The 14,625-nt window shown below is 37.4% G+C and overlaps 1 protein-coding gene across 2 annotated transcripts in view; it reads left to right on the top strand.

The window, feature by feature from the left end:
- The first annotated feature begins 86 nt into the window (after positions 1-86).
- Positions 87-14,625, top strand: part of MMUT (methylmalonyl-CoA mutase) — a 38,585-nt gene continuing 24,046 nt past the window's right edge. The window contains exons 1-5 of one of the 2 annotated variants that reach the window (XM_055406513.2): positions 87-223; positions 7,138-7,562; positions 8,404-8,771; positions 12,491-12,648; positions 13,126-13,297. In XM_055406513.2, the coding sequence (XP_055262488.2) occupies positions 7,178-7,562; positions 8,404-8,771; positions 12,491-12,648; positions 13,126-13,297 (1,083 nt within the window). In that variant the 5' untranslated portion in view covers positions 87-223; positions 7,138-7,177. Of the gene's footprint in view, positions 248-7,137; positions 7,563-8,403; positions 8,772-12,490; positions 12,649-13,125; positions 13,298-14,625 lie in introns of both variants that reach the window. The other variant, XM_055406512.2, reaches the window with a different exon arrangement.

Here is a 14,625-nt window from a genome sequence, read left to right as displayed (position 1 = left end):
AGCTATCCACGCCCCCTAACGTCATCAGGAGCGCGCCCACGAGAACGTGACGGGATTGGTTGGAACGGGGGCGGTCGGCCGCCGCCCCCATTTCATCCCATCCCATTGGCCTTTGCGCTCGCTTGGTCCCTGGCCCTGCTTTGGGGACTTCTGACTTGCGGAGCTCGGGGTGCTGAGCTCCAGCCGTCTTTTTCCAAGGCCTCGGTCCGAGACAGGCCGACCCGTGAGTAGGACCGTGCACCCAGAGGCACGTTTGCCTTTCAGATCCCTCCATTCTTCAGACTCCTCCCCACCCTTAGTGGTCCCCGGAGAAAGTTGTCCTTTCTGTCTTCGCAACTCCCAACTTCCTCCTTTACTGCTGAGAAGGGATCCCACTCTGCTCTACCCTCTTCTTAGGTTTAGGTGCTCCAGTGGCCTCTCTCTTTCAGTGAGGTCCGTGGAAGTTCGGAGGTACTGCAGAAAACAAGGTGCTTTTAATGTCCCAGAGGCCATATTGCCATCTTCCCTGGCTACCCAGGAACCCCAAAGTTCCTTTGGGCAGAGAGCGATTGTAGGATTCCAGAGGACTGTGCCCTCTCCAGAGCTGCCTCCTTCGAGGCCGCGGTGGTTGTGAGGTTTTTTTTGTGAGAGGTGGCGGAATTGGAAGTTTCTTTCTGTGTACAGATGAAGGTGATGGTGACAGGTGGAAAACATGGAAGTGTAAATTGCTAACTTGTTCTCGTTTTTATCTGGAAAGAGAGCAATCTTTTATACGCACCAAACTCTGAGGAATATGTTTGTGTGTGTCAAATTTTAAATCACTTGATGATTTTTCTCCCAGTGTTTTATGTTTAATGACTTATTTATGCTGATACTAAATTTAATTTGCATGCTCCGTGTTGTCCTCTCTCACCTAAATTGGCCGAACGTTGGAGGCGGCTCGCTTTTAAAGTAGAATCTCGTGTAAACAAATTTGAAAGTGATTTGATTCAAAACTATAGGTGTTTTACCCATATTTTTTTGAGGGTGTGGCAGATGTTGCTTCATCATTAGGGCAAATGTTGCTTCATTGTTGCTCTTTCACAGATTTTTAATCACCCATAATTTATTATATTTGCTTTGCATGTTAGTTCTTTGGTTGCTGAAAGTGTCTCTTGATGGATATTTTGAGAAAAATTCAGAAATCCTGTTTCCATTAGCTGAAGTTCTGTTCTTATCTAAAAATGATGTCTATTTCCAGTCTTTACAAATTTTCCATGTGATTTTCAGTAAGTCACCTAAATAGGGCTCTTTCCTATCACTTATCCAGGTTTAGGAAAGCCCTACCTGCATTTTGTAAAGCCCTACCTGCAATGTTGTAAAGAGCAATATATTGTATAGAAACCTGGAATGTTAGGTCCATGAATTAAGGTAAATTGGAAGTGGTCAAACAGGAGATGGCAAAAGTGAACATCGACATTTTAGGAATAGTGAACTAAAATGGACTGGAATGGGTGAATTTAACTCAGATGACTGTTTTGTCTACTGCTGTGGGCAAGAATCCCTTAGAAGAAATGGAGTAGCCATCACTGTAAACTAAAGAGTCTGAAATGCAGTACTTGGATGCAATCTCAAAAACGACAGAATGATCTCTGTTTGTTTCCAAGGCAAACCATTCAATATCACAGTGATCCAAGTCTATGCCCCAACCAGTAATGCTGAAGAAGCTGAAGCTGAACGGTTCTATGAAGACCTATAAGACCTTTTAGAACTAACACCCAAAAAAGATGTCCTTTCCATTATAGGGGACTGGAATGCAAAAGTAGGAAGTCAAGAAATACCTGGAGTAACGGGCAAATTTGGCCCTGGAGTACAGAATGAAGCAGGGCAAAGACTAATAGAGTTTTGCCAAGAGAATGCACTGGTCATAGCAAACACCCTCTTCCAACAACACAGGGGAAGACTCTACACATGGACATCACCAGATGGTCAACACCAAAATCAGATTGCTTATATTCTTGGAAGCCAAAGATGAAGCTCTATACAGTCAGCAAAAACAAGACCAGGAGCTGACTGTGGCTCAAATCATGAACTCCTTATTGCCAAATTCAGACTTAAATTGAAGAAAGTGGGGGAAACCACTAGACCATTCAGGTATGACCTAAATCAATCCCTTACAGTGGAAGTGACAAATAGATTCAAGGGATTAGATCTGATAGACAGAGTTGCCTGAAGGACTATGGATGGAGGTTTGGAGGTTTGTGACATTGTGCAGGAGGCAGTGACCAAGACCATCCCCAAGAAAAAGAAATGCAAAAGGGCAAAATGGTTGTCTGAGGAGGCCTTACAAACAGCTTTGAAAAGAAGAGAAGCTAAAGGCAAAAGAGAAAAGGAAAGATATACCCATTTGAATGCAAAGTTCCAAAGAATAGCAAGGAGAGATAAGAAAGCCTTCCTCAAGTGATCAATGCAAAGAAATAGAGGAAAACAATAGAATAGGAAAGACTAGAGATCTCTTCAAGAAAATTAGAGATACTAAGGGAACATTTCATGCAAAGATGGGCACAATAAAGGACAGAAATGATAGGGACCTAACAGAAGCAGAAGATATTAAGAAGAGGTGGCAGTAATACACAGAAGGACTATACAAAAAAGATCTTCTTGACCCAGATCATCACAATGGTGTGATCACTCACCTAGAGCCAGACAGCCTGGAATGTGAAGTCAAGTGGGCCTTAGGAAGCATCACTATGAACAAAAGTAGTGGAGGTGATGGAATCCAGTTGAGCTATTTCAGATCCTGAAAGATGATAGTGTGAAAGTACTGCACTCAATTTGCCAGCAAATTTGGAAAACTCAGCAGTGGCCACAGGACTGGAAGAGGTCAGTCTTCATTCCAATCCCAAAGAAAGGCAATGCCAAAGAATGCTCAAACTACCACACAATTGCACTCATCTCACACGCTAGTAAAGTCATGCTCAAAATTCTCCAAGCCAGGCTTCAGCAATATGTGAACCGTGAACTCCCAGATGTTCAAGCAGGTTTTAGAAAAGGCAGAGGCACCAGAGATCAAATTGCCAACATCCGCTGGATCATGGAGAAAGCAAGAGAGTTCCAGAAGAGCATCTATTTCTGCTTCATTGACTATGCCAAAGCCTTTGACTGTGTGGATCACAATAAACTGTGGAACATACTGAAAGAGATGGGAATCCCAGACCACCTGACCTGCCTCTTGAGAAACCTGTATGCAGGTCAGGAAGCAACAGTTAGAACTGGACATGGAACAACAGACTGGTTCTAAATAGGAAAAGGAGTGCATCAAGGTTGTATATTGTCACCCTGCTTATTTAACTTCTATGCAGAGTACATCATGAGGAACACTGGGCTGGAAGAAGCACAAGCTGGAATCAAGATTTCTGGGAGAAATATCAATAACCTCAGATATGCAGATGACACACCCTCGTGACAGAAAGGAAGAAGAACTAAAGAGACTCTTGATGAAAGTGGAAGAGGAGAGTGAAAAAGTTGGCTTAAAGCTCAACATTCAGAAAACTAAGATCATGGCATCAGGTCCCATCACTTCATGGCAAATAGATGGGGCAACAGTGGAAACAGTGACAGACTATTTTTTTGGGCTCCAAAATCACTGCAGATGGTGGTTGAAGCCATGAAATTAAGAGATGCTTGCTCCTTGGAAGAAAAGTTACGACCAACCTAGACAGCTTTTAAAAAGCAGAGACATTACTGCCAACAAAGGTCCACCTAGTCAAAGCTATGGTTTTTCCAGTAGTCATGTATGGATGTGAGAGTTGGACCATAAAGAAAGCTGAGCATCAAAGAATTGATGCTTTTGAACTGTGGTGTTGGAGAAGACTCTTGAGAGTGCCTTGTACTGCAAGGAGATCCAAGTATTCCATCCTAAGGGAAATCAGTCCTGAATATTCTTTGGAAGGACTGATGCTGAGGCTGAAATTTCAATACTTTGGCCACCTGATGTGAAGAACTGACTCATTTGAAAAGACCCTGATGCTGGGAAAGATTGAAGGCGGGAGGACAAGGAGATGACAGAGGATGAGATGGTTGGATGGCATCACCGACTCAATGGACATGAGTTTGAGTAAGCTCCGGGCATTGGTGATGGACAGGGAGGCCTGCTGTGCTGCAGTCCATGGGGTTGCAGAGTTGGACACAACTAAGGGACTGAACTGAACCTGCATTTTGCATGAAATGAGTGTGATATTATCTTCTGCAACCTAGTCTCAGGCAGTTTTCAGATTGCTTTCTTAAAAATGTATTTCTTATTGAAGTATAGTTGAATTACAATGTTATGTTAATTACTGTGTACTCTGCATGCGGGCTCAGTTGCATCCTACTATTTGTGATGCCATGGATTGTAGCCCACCAGGCTTCTCTGTCCATGGGATTTCCCAGGCAAGATCCTGGAATGGGTTCCATTTCCTTCTGCAGGGATCAGACCCACATTTCTGTGTCTCCTGCATTGGCAGGCAAATTCTTTACCACTAGAGTTGCCCTGAGTGTTAATAAACTGCTGTATAGTGAAGCCTGTCAGTTATACATACATGTACATTTTTTTATTTTCTTTTCATTATGGTGTATCACAGAATATTGAAAATAGTTCCACGTGCTATACAGTAGGACCTTGTTTTTTATCCATTCTATTAGATTACTTTTTATAGCATTACTACCCTAGTAGTTCAGTTATAAATTATTTCTTCTCATCCGCCTTTTAAGCTAGTACCTGTAGTTTGTGGCTCAGAAGATGGATGTGTAGGACCCCATGAGTTTAATAGAATAAAAGGTATACTAGTTTAAAAAAATAGGAATTGTTTTTGTAGTATTTCTGCTTAGACTTTGTTCTGTGCAATTTTTACCTAGGACACATTGCACTTACAGTTTTTTATCTTTTAATGCTTCTTGAGCCTATCTCCTTTTTAAAGACACTGTGCATATTTTAAATTTTAACTTATGTATAATATATTATGTATAATATACTTATAGGTAAGTGCATGTATCATAATTATAAAATTTGATGAATTTCTACAAACTGAACACATCTATGTAATAGGAATTCAGATCAAGACCATCACCCTAGAGCTCCTTTCTTTCTTCCTTTCTCAGCTAGTCACCACACATAACCACTCTTCTGACTTCTGACATCAAAGATTAGTTTTGCCTAATTCCTAAACAAATTTTTACAGCTACATAGAATTCTAAATTTTTAAATACTGAACTTATTTATTTTTTCATTGACTATGTTTCTGAGTTTTCCTAACTATAAGTAAAACTACTAGGGAATGTGTATTTTAATCTAATAATTTTTCCAGGAGTAATCATCCTCAGTGGAATGGCATGACCATTTCAGAGATTGTTTGTGCATGTTACCAATTTGCTTTTTTAAATAGTTAAACTCAGTTAATACTCCCACCAATTGGACTCCCTTTTGTTTTGTAATTCCCTACAAATGTTGGGTCGGAGAAGGCAATGGCAAGCCACTCCAGTACTCTTGCCTAGAAAATCCCATGGGTGGAGGAGCCTGGTAGGCTGCAGTCCGTGGGGTCGCTAGGGGTCGGATGCGGCTGAGCGACTTCACTTTCACTTTTCACTTTCCACTTTTACACATTGGAGAAGGAAATGGCAACCCACTCCAGTGTTCTTGCCTGGAGAGTCCCAGGGACGGGAGAGCCTGATGGGCTTCCGTCTATGGGGTCACACAGAGTCGGACACGACTGAAGTGACTTAGCAGCAGCAGCAGCAACAAATGTTGGGTATTCTTATTTTTGTTTAAAATTCACTAAATTGATAGTTGAGAAATGGTATGGAAAATAGAATTTTGAACTCACTATACTTCTTACCTATTGTAGGGAATCATGAATATATTAATAAAATTTTCCACTCAAAATCCTTTTAAATACTAGGCTCTACATGTTGCGACTGTATGACTCTGATAAGCATTAAATAATTCAGAACTTTCAGTACTGCTTTTCTGTGTGGAATTTTGATAATCTTGTTTATTTCTGTATTTCTTTGGACTTTAATTTCTACATCTGTAAAATGATGAAATTGGAGTTAGTTATGTAGTATAAAACTCTGAGTAATTATCAGGAATATATAGCTCTGATATTAGATCAGTTTATAGAAGAGAATATATATATATGAAATTTTATACATATATATTTTGCATAAACAAAACATATAAAGAAATATATCTTATATGCATAAAAAGCAGTGTTCTAATCTATTGAAGTGTGGGAGATGATAGATTTGATTTATAAAGAAGGAAACAGCTCTGTGGTATGGAATACTGAAGAGGCCATGTAATCCAGCTTGTAGTTTCAGGGATAGGCTGTGAATGTATTAGTTAAAGGCTTTGCTTTCCAGGATTACATAGTAGCTCTCTGTACCTCAGTTTCCTCATCTGTATAATGGGGATAATATTAATATAAATTCCTATTTCTTGGTGGTGTTTTGAGGCTTAAAATTGCTGCTCTACATAAATTCCTTAAACAGTACCTGTCACATAGAAAGCCCTGCATACCAGAGGTTATGCCTTAGGCAAAGTAGTGCATTCTAGGTCAGTGGAAGAGCAAGGGCAAGTCACGGAACTTTCACACATGCAGGGCACTGTAGGTAATCCAGAATTTCTAGATTACAAAATGTGTAGAGGTCAAAGGCAGAGGTAATTCTGAGATAAGCACGGATCAGGGCATAGGGGGCTTAAATGTCTGTTTTATTCACCACTTTTTTTCTCCAGCATCCAATACAATGTCTGTCATAATACAGATGTTAAATAAAAACCTTCTGAGTGAAAAATTAATTAGGAGGCTATGCTGCATCATCTACATGATGCACAGCCTTTGAAAAATCTTCAAAGAAGTGTGACATGATCATCTCTGTTGTGTCAGTGTGCAGAATGGATGAGAGGAGGCCAGCACTGGTCAGCACAACCAACTGAGAGGCTCTTGACGAAGAGGACTAGACTAGAGCAATGATAGTAGCTGTGGACACGAGGGACCAAAGTTATAAAGTACTACGTGCAGGGAACAGAAAAGCAGAGATGAAATCATACTCATACACTCTTGTTTCTCTTTTCCTTTCTCACCAGTAAGCTCCTGTTTTGCCAGTCTCTCGAATGCCTATGCACTGTGCTTCTTTTTCTAGGTCAGTTCTTGTTCTTGTTTGGTGTGTTCCATGTTCCATCATGTTGAGGGCTAAGACTCGGCTTCTTTTGCTTTCACCTCATCACCTGAGGCAGCTGAAAGGGTCATCAGGCTCCAGGCTTATTTCGCAACGACTTCTGCATCAGCAACAACCCCTTCATCCAGAATGGGCTGCCCTGGCTAAAAAGCAGTTGAAAGGCAAAAACCCAGAAGAACTAATGTGGCACACCCCGGAGGGGATCTCCATAAAGCCCTTATATTCCAGCCGGGATACCAAAGACTTCCCTGAGGAACTTCCAGGAATGAAGCCATTCACACGCGGACCGTATCCCACCATGTACACTTTTAGGCCCTGGACCATCCGCCAGTATGCTGGTTTCAGTACTGTGGAAGAGAGCAATAAGTTCTATAAGGACAATATTAAGGGTGAGATTTTAACATGAGACATAGTATTTATGATCAAACATAACACTTCTTCATCTTGGCGTTTTGAAGGGAGGCTAGTTAATCTCTATAGAGCTAATAGTCACTTTATAATCTAGTAGTCAAGGCTATCCTCTCAAAAAAAAAAAAAGAATGTTTTTTAATTTACATAGTCAAAAAAATAGATAACCCAGAATAAACTGCTCAATTCTTGAAAGAAAACAATACCTAAATGCACATTGTAGAAAAGGAATTAGGTAAAGTTATATGAAGAGAATCCTGAGACATTGGCTTTGCCTCTGAAAAGCTTTTAATTAAAACTGTCAGGATAGGAATGGGAGGGGAAAATGGTTTATAAGACGATCAAAGAAAGGAATAAACAAATAATGTGGTACAGATTTTTGTTTTTTGCTTGGTTTTTATAATTTTATTTCCCATTAAATTTGAATGGCCAAGACAAGAGCAAAAATAAATGAGCATACAAGTACTAAATTATGTTAACTGTATATAAACAGCTATATCTTCCTATGAATCTTAAAAATATTTCTATCAAAAATTGTTAAGATAAAAAAATCCTCAGATAGACATGAGATCAATATGTTTTATTCCTTCTATTCTTTATTATAGTGAAGTCTGGAATTCACTTTGTGTGTTTTTTAGTACATGGGAAACAGCAGACTCTTAGGAATTAAAGTATCTTTATGTAAGTTTGTTTTGAGCATAAAGACTGTTTATTATCAAAGTAGACTGTGATGAGATGAATCAGTACTTTTAGTAGTGTTAAAATCAGTTTACTTTGATGCCAGACAGTTTAATCCTACCTTATTTTTCTTTATATATTTAGCTGGTCAGCAAGGATTATCAGTTGCCTTTGATCTGGCAACACATCGTGGCTATGATTCAGACAACCCTCGAGTTCGTGGTGATGTTGGAATGGCTGGAGTTGCTATTGACACCGTGGAAGATACCAAAATTCTTTTTGATGGAATTCCTTTAGAAAAAATGTCAGTTTCCATGACCATGAATGGAGCAGTTATTCCAGTTCTTGCAACTTTTATAGTAACTGGAGAAGAGCAAGGTGTACCTAAAGAGAAACTTACTGGTACAATCCAAAATGATATACTAAAGGAGTTTATGGTCAGAAATACCTATATTTTTCCTCCAGAACCATCCATGAAAATTATTGCTGACATCTTCCAATATACAGCAAAGGTATCCTTTGTTATTATAGGTTTTACTATACTTAGAATGTAGGAATTTTTATAAAATGCCATAACCTAATTTGAATTTGGTAATTGAGTCTGAGTAGAGGGTATAGTATAGTCAGGATGTGGGATTTGTGTTTGTATGTATATTGTTAGTTTTTATGTTTTAGTCTTTAATGTACTAGTTTTATGGTCTGTCATTACCTATAGGAGTCTGAACAGTAGGCCTTTATTGTATTTTCTTTATTGTTAAAATTTTTGTTCTCTGATAATTGTTAGAATCAGGGAGGGCTCATTATTTACATTTCTTTCTCTCCAGATTTCAGAATCAGTTGTGAATAGAAACTGGTGTCAGATAGATGGGAATCAAAATAGCAGCTTTGTTTCTGCAAGAAAACTGGATTAGAAGATATCACTTGTATCTGCAACCCTAATATTTCACCCCTGAAGTAGGTTCATTTTCCCCAGAGTGGTAGGAAAAGAAGGTTCTTATAGTATTTCTATATTAGCAGCAGTCTTTCCACAGGGAAATATAAAGCTTCTTCATTTCCTCTAAGTAATTCATTTATACTTCCCCCATCAGTCACACTTTACTTTTTGCTGACAATGCTTTTGTCTTATCTACCTTAAAATTAGACCATTATTTCACAGTAAAGGGCAAATCATTCTGTCATCAAATCTTTTTTTTTTTTAATCTCTTTACCCCTTATAATTGCCATTCTGTCAGTACCCTTGCTAGTATTGCCTACTCTCCTCATTTGATGTTTAGCCTTTACACTTTTCCATTTTATTTATTTTTCATAGATTCCATCTGCCCATGTGAATTGTTTAGAATTACACATGCCTATCACCTTTTTTCAATTTCACAAACATGCATAGGAGGATTTAGTGGAGCAGTATATGACAAACACACACACAAATAGCAGTATCTTTAAGTAAATAAAAATACTAAGAGAAGTTCTCTTTCATCTAAGAGAAGTTGGAAGGTAGGCTGTCAAGGTCTTGGTTATATGGAAGCTCCACAGCCATAAGGATTCCGGTCTCCTTTCATTTGGCTTTCTCCTCTATTTTTAGTGTGCCAACTCATGATTAAGGAAGTAGGGAGGCGGACTTTGTTTGGGGAGAGGGACTCCACCCCTCTGGTTTCTTCCTTCTGGAAGAAACACTTATATCTCAGTGGACACACAGAGAGGAGATTGGAAATGTAGAACACGTTGGCACTCTGAATGCATGGTTCATATCCAAGAGTAGAGTGGAGAATGGTTCTTAGGGTAGATAGTAGCAATCTGCTATTATGGACTTGGACTTTTAACCTTGTGAAAGACTCTAATGTCACCTGCAAGTTCAAAATTGCTTTACAGAATTCTTCATGTAAGTGATAAATGTACTAGTTTCAGATATTGATGAAATATGTTACATTAAAGTACTTTGTAAACTTTTATGTTATTCCTTTAAAAAAATGTACTTGTGGCAAAATACATATAACATAAAATTTACCATCTGAATCATTTCCAAATGAACCATTCAGTGGCTTTAAGTCCATTCACTTTGTTGTGTAACCATCACCATCATCCATCTCCAGGATTGTTTTCATCTTGCAAAAGTGAATCTCTGTGTCTGCTAAATGCTTTCCATTCTCCCCTCCCTTTGGCCTCTGGCAGACACCTTTCTACTTTCTGTTTGTACTTATAAGTGGAATCATAGAGTATTTATCTTTTTGTGTCTGGCTTATTTCACTTAGCATAATGTCCTCCAGGTTCATCTACATTGTAGCTTGTGTCAGAATTTGCTTCCTTTTTAAGACTGAATAATATTCCAGGATTCTAGTATTTCTGTTATTCTTAAAGAAATTCTATTAAACTGCTCTCAGTAGGGAAGCACCTGTTTGTTTCCTTGCTGCTTTCTTTGTAACTCTAAATATACTCAAGTAGTCTGTCAATGCTATGTAATTCAGCCCCCTTATTACTTTGTGTTGAACATTTTTCAAGAGTTGTTCAGTTCAGTTCAGTCGCTCAGTCGTGTCCGACTGTCCGCGACCCCATGAATCACAGCATGTCAGGCCTCCCTGTCCATCACCAACTCCCGGAGTTCACTCAAACTCATGTCCACAGAGTCGGTGATGCCATCCAGCCATCTCATTCTCTGTCGTCCCCTTCTCCTCCCGCCCCCAACCTTTCCTAGCATCAGAGTCTTTTCCAGTGAGTCAACTCGTTGCATGAGGTGGCCAAAGTATTGCAGTTTCAGCTTTAGCATCAGTCCTTCCAATGAACACCCAGGATTGATCTCCTTTAGGATGGACTGGTTGGATCTCCTTGCAGTCCAAGGGACTCTTGAGTCTTCTCTAACACCACAGTTCAAAAGCATCAATTCTTCGGCGATCAGCTTTCTTCACAGTCCGACTCTCACATCCATACATGACCGTGGGAAAAACCATAGCCTTGACTAGACGGACCTTTGTTGGCAAAGTAACGTCTCTGCTTTTTAATATACTATCAAGGTTGGTCATAACTTTCCTTCCAAGGAGTAAGCGTCTTTTAATTTCATGGCTGCAATCAGCATCTGCAGTGATTTTGGAGCCCCCCAAAATAAAGTCTGACACTGTTTCCACTGTTTTTCCATCTATTTCCCATGAAGTGATGGGACCAGATGCCATGATCTTTGTTTTCTGATTGTTGAGCTTCAAGCCAACCTTTTCACTCTCCTCTTTCACTTTCATCAAGAGGCTTTTGGTTAGTTATAAAAAGTATTTGCAAGTGTAAAATACAGATAATCCATACCATACCAACAACTAACTTTTTTTGAATACTTTATATATAGGCATAATACTAAGTGGTTTTGGTGAGTCATTTCTTTTAATCCTACAACTCTATGAGGAAGATAGAATTATGATATCTATTTTATACTTTAGGAAGCCAAGGGATAACAAGGTTGAGAAACTTGCCTACAGTCCTCTGGCTAGTTAAGTGATATGACTAGAATATGAGTACTCTGACTTGAGTTCACATTCTGAGCCTGCTGTAATGAGTGTCTGTGATTTAGTATTTATTATTTATTTTTGATTAATTCTTGGAAGGATAATAGTTTTTTTTTTTTTGGTTCTGCAGGTTCTGTGTGATATGTACCCTACCTAACATGACATTTTAGGGGAATAGTGGATTAGTGATTGTGGTAGAAGGAACCTGTCTGAGATATCCTAAGCAGTAAATGTCATAGTAAATCAAACTGAAATCTTTGAATTTTAAGTCATGCGTTTTTCCTGTTTAGTTTTCATATATAGTACTAGCACTGAATCATTTTCTTTTTCCTCCCACTGTGTACTTACTCATGTTTAAATGAGATAATTAATAACTAGTTAACAATAATTAAATTTATACATCTTCAGCACATATGCCCAAAGACTTGAGGTCTTAGGACCTTTTATGAGGTCAGAGGCATCAATTTCTAATTAAAGATGTTATCATTCAGTTCTTGGGCCAAAGGTTACATTCCTAATTTCAGCCAACTAATTTCAATGTTTAACTTTTGGTGCTGATCAATGGTCTTTGTGGTTCATTGGATGAACCATTTAAATTGAAAAATTAATGGAACTAAACATTAAATATTTTCAGTTAATGTTATATCTGAATTGAACATCATTTTCAAGTAGTATTGTCTCATAGAAAATAAATTTAATAGAACCTTTTTAATATTTTTATTTAAAGTTGTGTTTTTTATTATTTTATATAGCACATGCCAAAATTTAATTCAATTTCAATTAGTGGATACCATATGCAGGAAGCAGGGGCTGATGCTATTCTGGAACTGGCCTATACTATAGCAGATGGGTTGGAGTACTGTAGAACTGGACTCCAAGCTGGCCTGACCATTGATGAATTTGCACCAAGGTGAGTGAATTAAACTCAAATATTACCTCAACATTAAAAAGTTTTTAGGACTATTTTATGAGTGTATAGCAAAATATATTGATAAAATGAATTTGTGCATATAAATATACCAGATTCTTTTAGGGAATAAGCTTGTACACTTTGTAATTATTAATAAAATTCAGAGTTAAGTTTGACCATACTTCTTTGTAAATTAGAGGAATTTTGTTCTCTGCTATTCTGAAAATAATTAACTGACACATTTTGAAAAATAATTGAAAAATGTAAATATAATTTTCAAGACAGATTTGTTTTTGTTCTTTTAAAAGACAAGTCTTCTATTATAGATTTAAGGTTATTGAAGTACATATGCTTTGATTTTAATCTAAATTAAATTATTTGAAATTAAAATCTGAGCTTCTGTGTGTGTGTGTGTAATGCATTTAGTTTTATTTTCCATTTTATAATCAGATTTTGGACTTAACATTACTATTTTAGGTTGTCTTTCTTCTGGGGAATTGGAATGAACTTTTATATGGAAATAGCAAAAATGAGAGCTGGGAGAAGACTCTGGGCTCACTTAATAGAGAAAATGTTTCAGCCTAAAAACTCTAAATCTCTTCTCCTAAGAGCACATTGTCAGACATCAGGATGGTCACTTACTGAGCAAGTATGTATGAATTTTAAGAAGTCATTTATTTTCTTCTAAGCAACTTGACCTAGGCAAGAAATGTATTTAAGAATTTTTCTGCTAATATTTGAAAATCACAATTGTTCTGAAGCATCAGTTCAGTTCAGTTCAGTTGCTCAGTCATGTGCGACTCTTTGCAACCCCATGAATCACAGCACGCCAGGCCTCCCTGTCCATCACCAACTCCATAATGCATATTTAGTATTTGTTTTTACACAAATTATAATAAAATTTGCTCCCTCTAGTGGTTAACAATATAAAATCATTTAAATCTTAGCTTACTTGTATGGCGCTTACTTGTATGGCTGTGTGTTTTACTTTTTCAACAGTAAAAAATAAGTGATGATGAGGAAGAAGTACAGTTATAATTTAATATCATCTTAAGTAATTTTAATGATTAAAATTCTTAACACAAAACTTCATTAAAGTTGGTGTTATACATTTTATGTACATGTTATATGTTTAAGTAAACATCCATGCAAATAAACCACTTAAAAACTATTGTCACTTGGATAATCTATTTTAATTTTAGTTAATTAAAAAATTACATAGTGGTGATCTTTTTCACATGCATTTTCTTAATGTATTGAATTATTTTGATATATTAAAAATAAGGTATAACTTTAAAGTTACATTGCTTTTATACATTTAAAAGCAAATAAAAACTAGAAGTATCCATATTACATATGACTTCAGGTACTTATAAGTGGAAAAATACAGATTTCAGTGTTGGAAAGAATTTCAGTAATCATTTTTGTCTTAATCCCCTCATTTTTACAGCTAAGTAAACTAAAGTTCAGAAAGATCTAGTGACTTGCCCAGATCACAGTTAGGAACAGAATAAACTAGAAGTCATATTTCCTGCCTCATAGTCCATTCTTTATCTGTTTTATTAATAAATCATCGCCAGTTTTGGCCACCTCATTAGAGTAGATACTTAAAGGTATACAGTAATTAGGAAATAGTGAATTATGAGATGAAGGATATTAATAATCTAGGTAGACAATGTATTACATTCATGATGCTTGTATAGAAGATTATTTAGGTGATAAAAAATAAGCACAACAAATATTTAATATTTCAAGTGATTATAAGAGGCAATGTTTTATTGCTTAAGTACAGACGAGGCACCTGGGCTCTTAATTCTAAGTCTAGTTTGTTTCCTAATTTGTTTAAATTTATTTGATATTCTAAAGACTAAGGCAAATTTTGGCTAAGAAAGTATCCATCAGGCACACCTAATCGTATCATCATTTACAGCTGCAGTATATATCAATTGACTTGTTTTGCGCTTTACTAAATGTTTT

The sequence above is a fragment of the Moschus berezovskii genome, chromosome 23 (genome assembly GCF_049115385.1).
Source record: "Moschus berezovskii isolate FMDL1 chromosome 23, NW_MosBer_1.0, whole genome shotgun sequence".
NCBI classification, from domain to species: Eukaryota; Metazoa; Chordata; class Mammalia; order Artiodactyla; family Moschidae; genus Moschus; species Moschus berezovskii.
The sequence above is the reverse complement of the archived record's forward strand: the minus strand, read 5'-3'. Positions and strand labels throughout refer to the sequence as shown.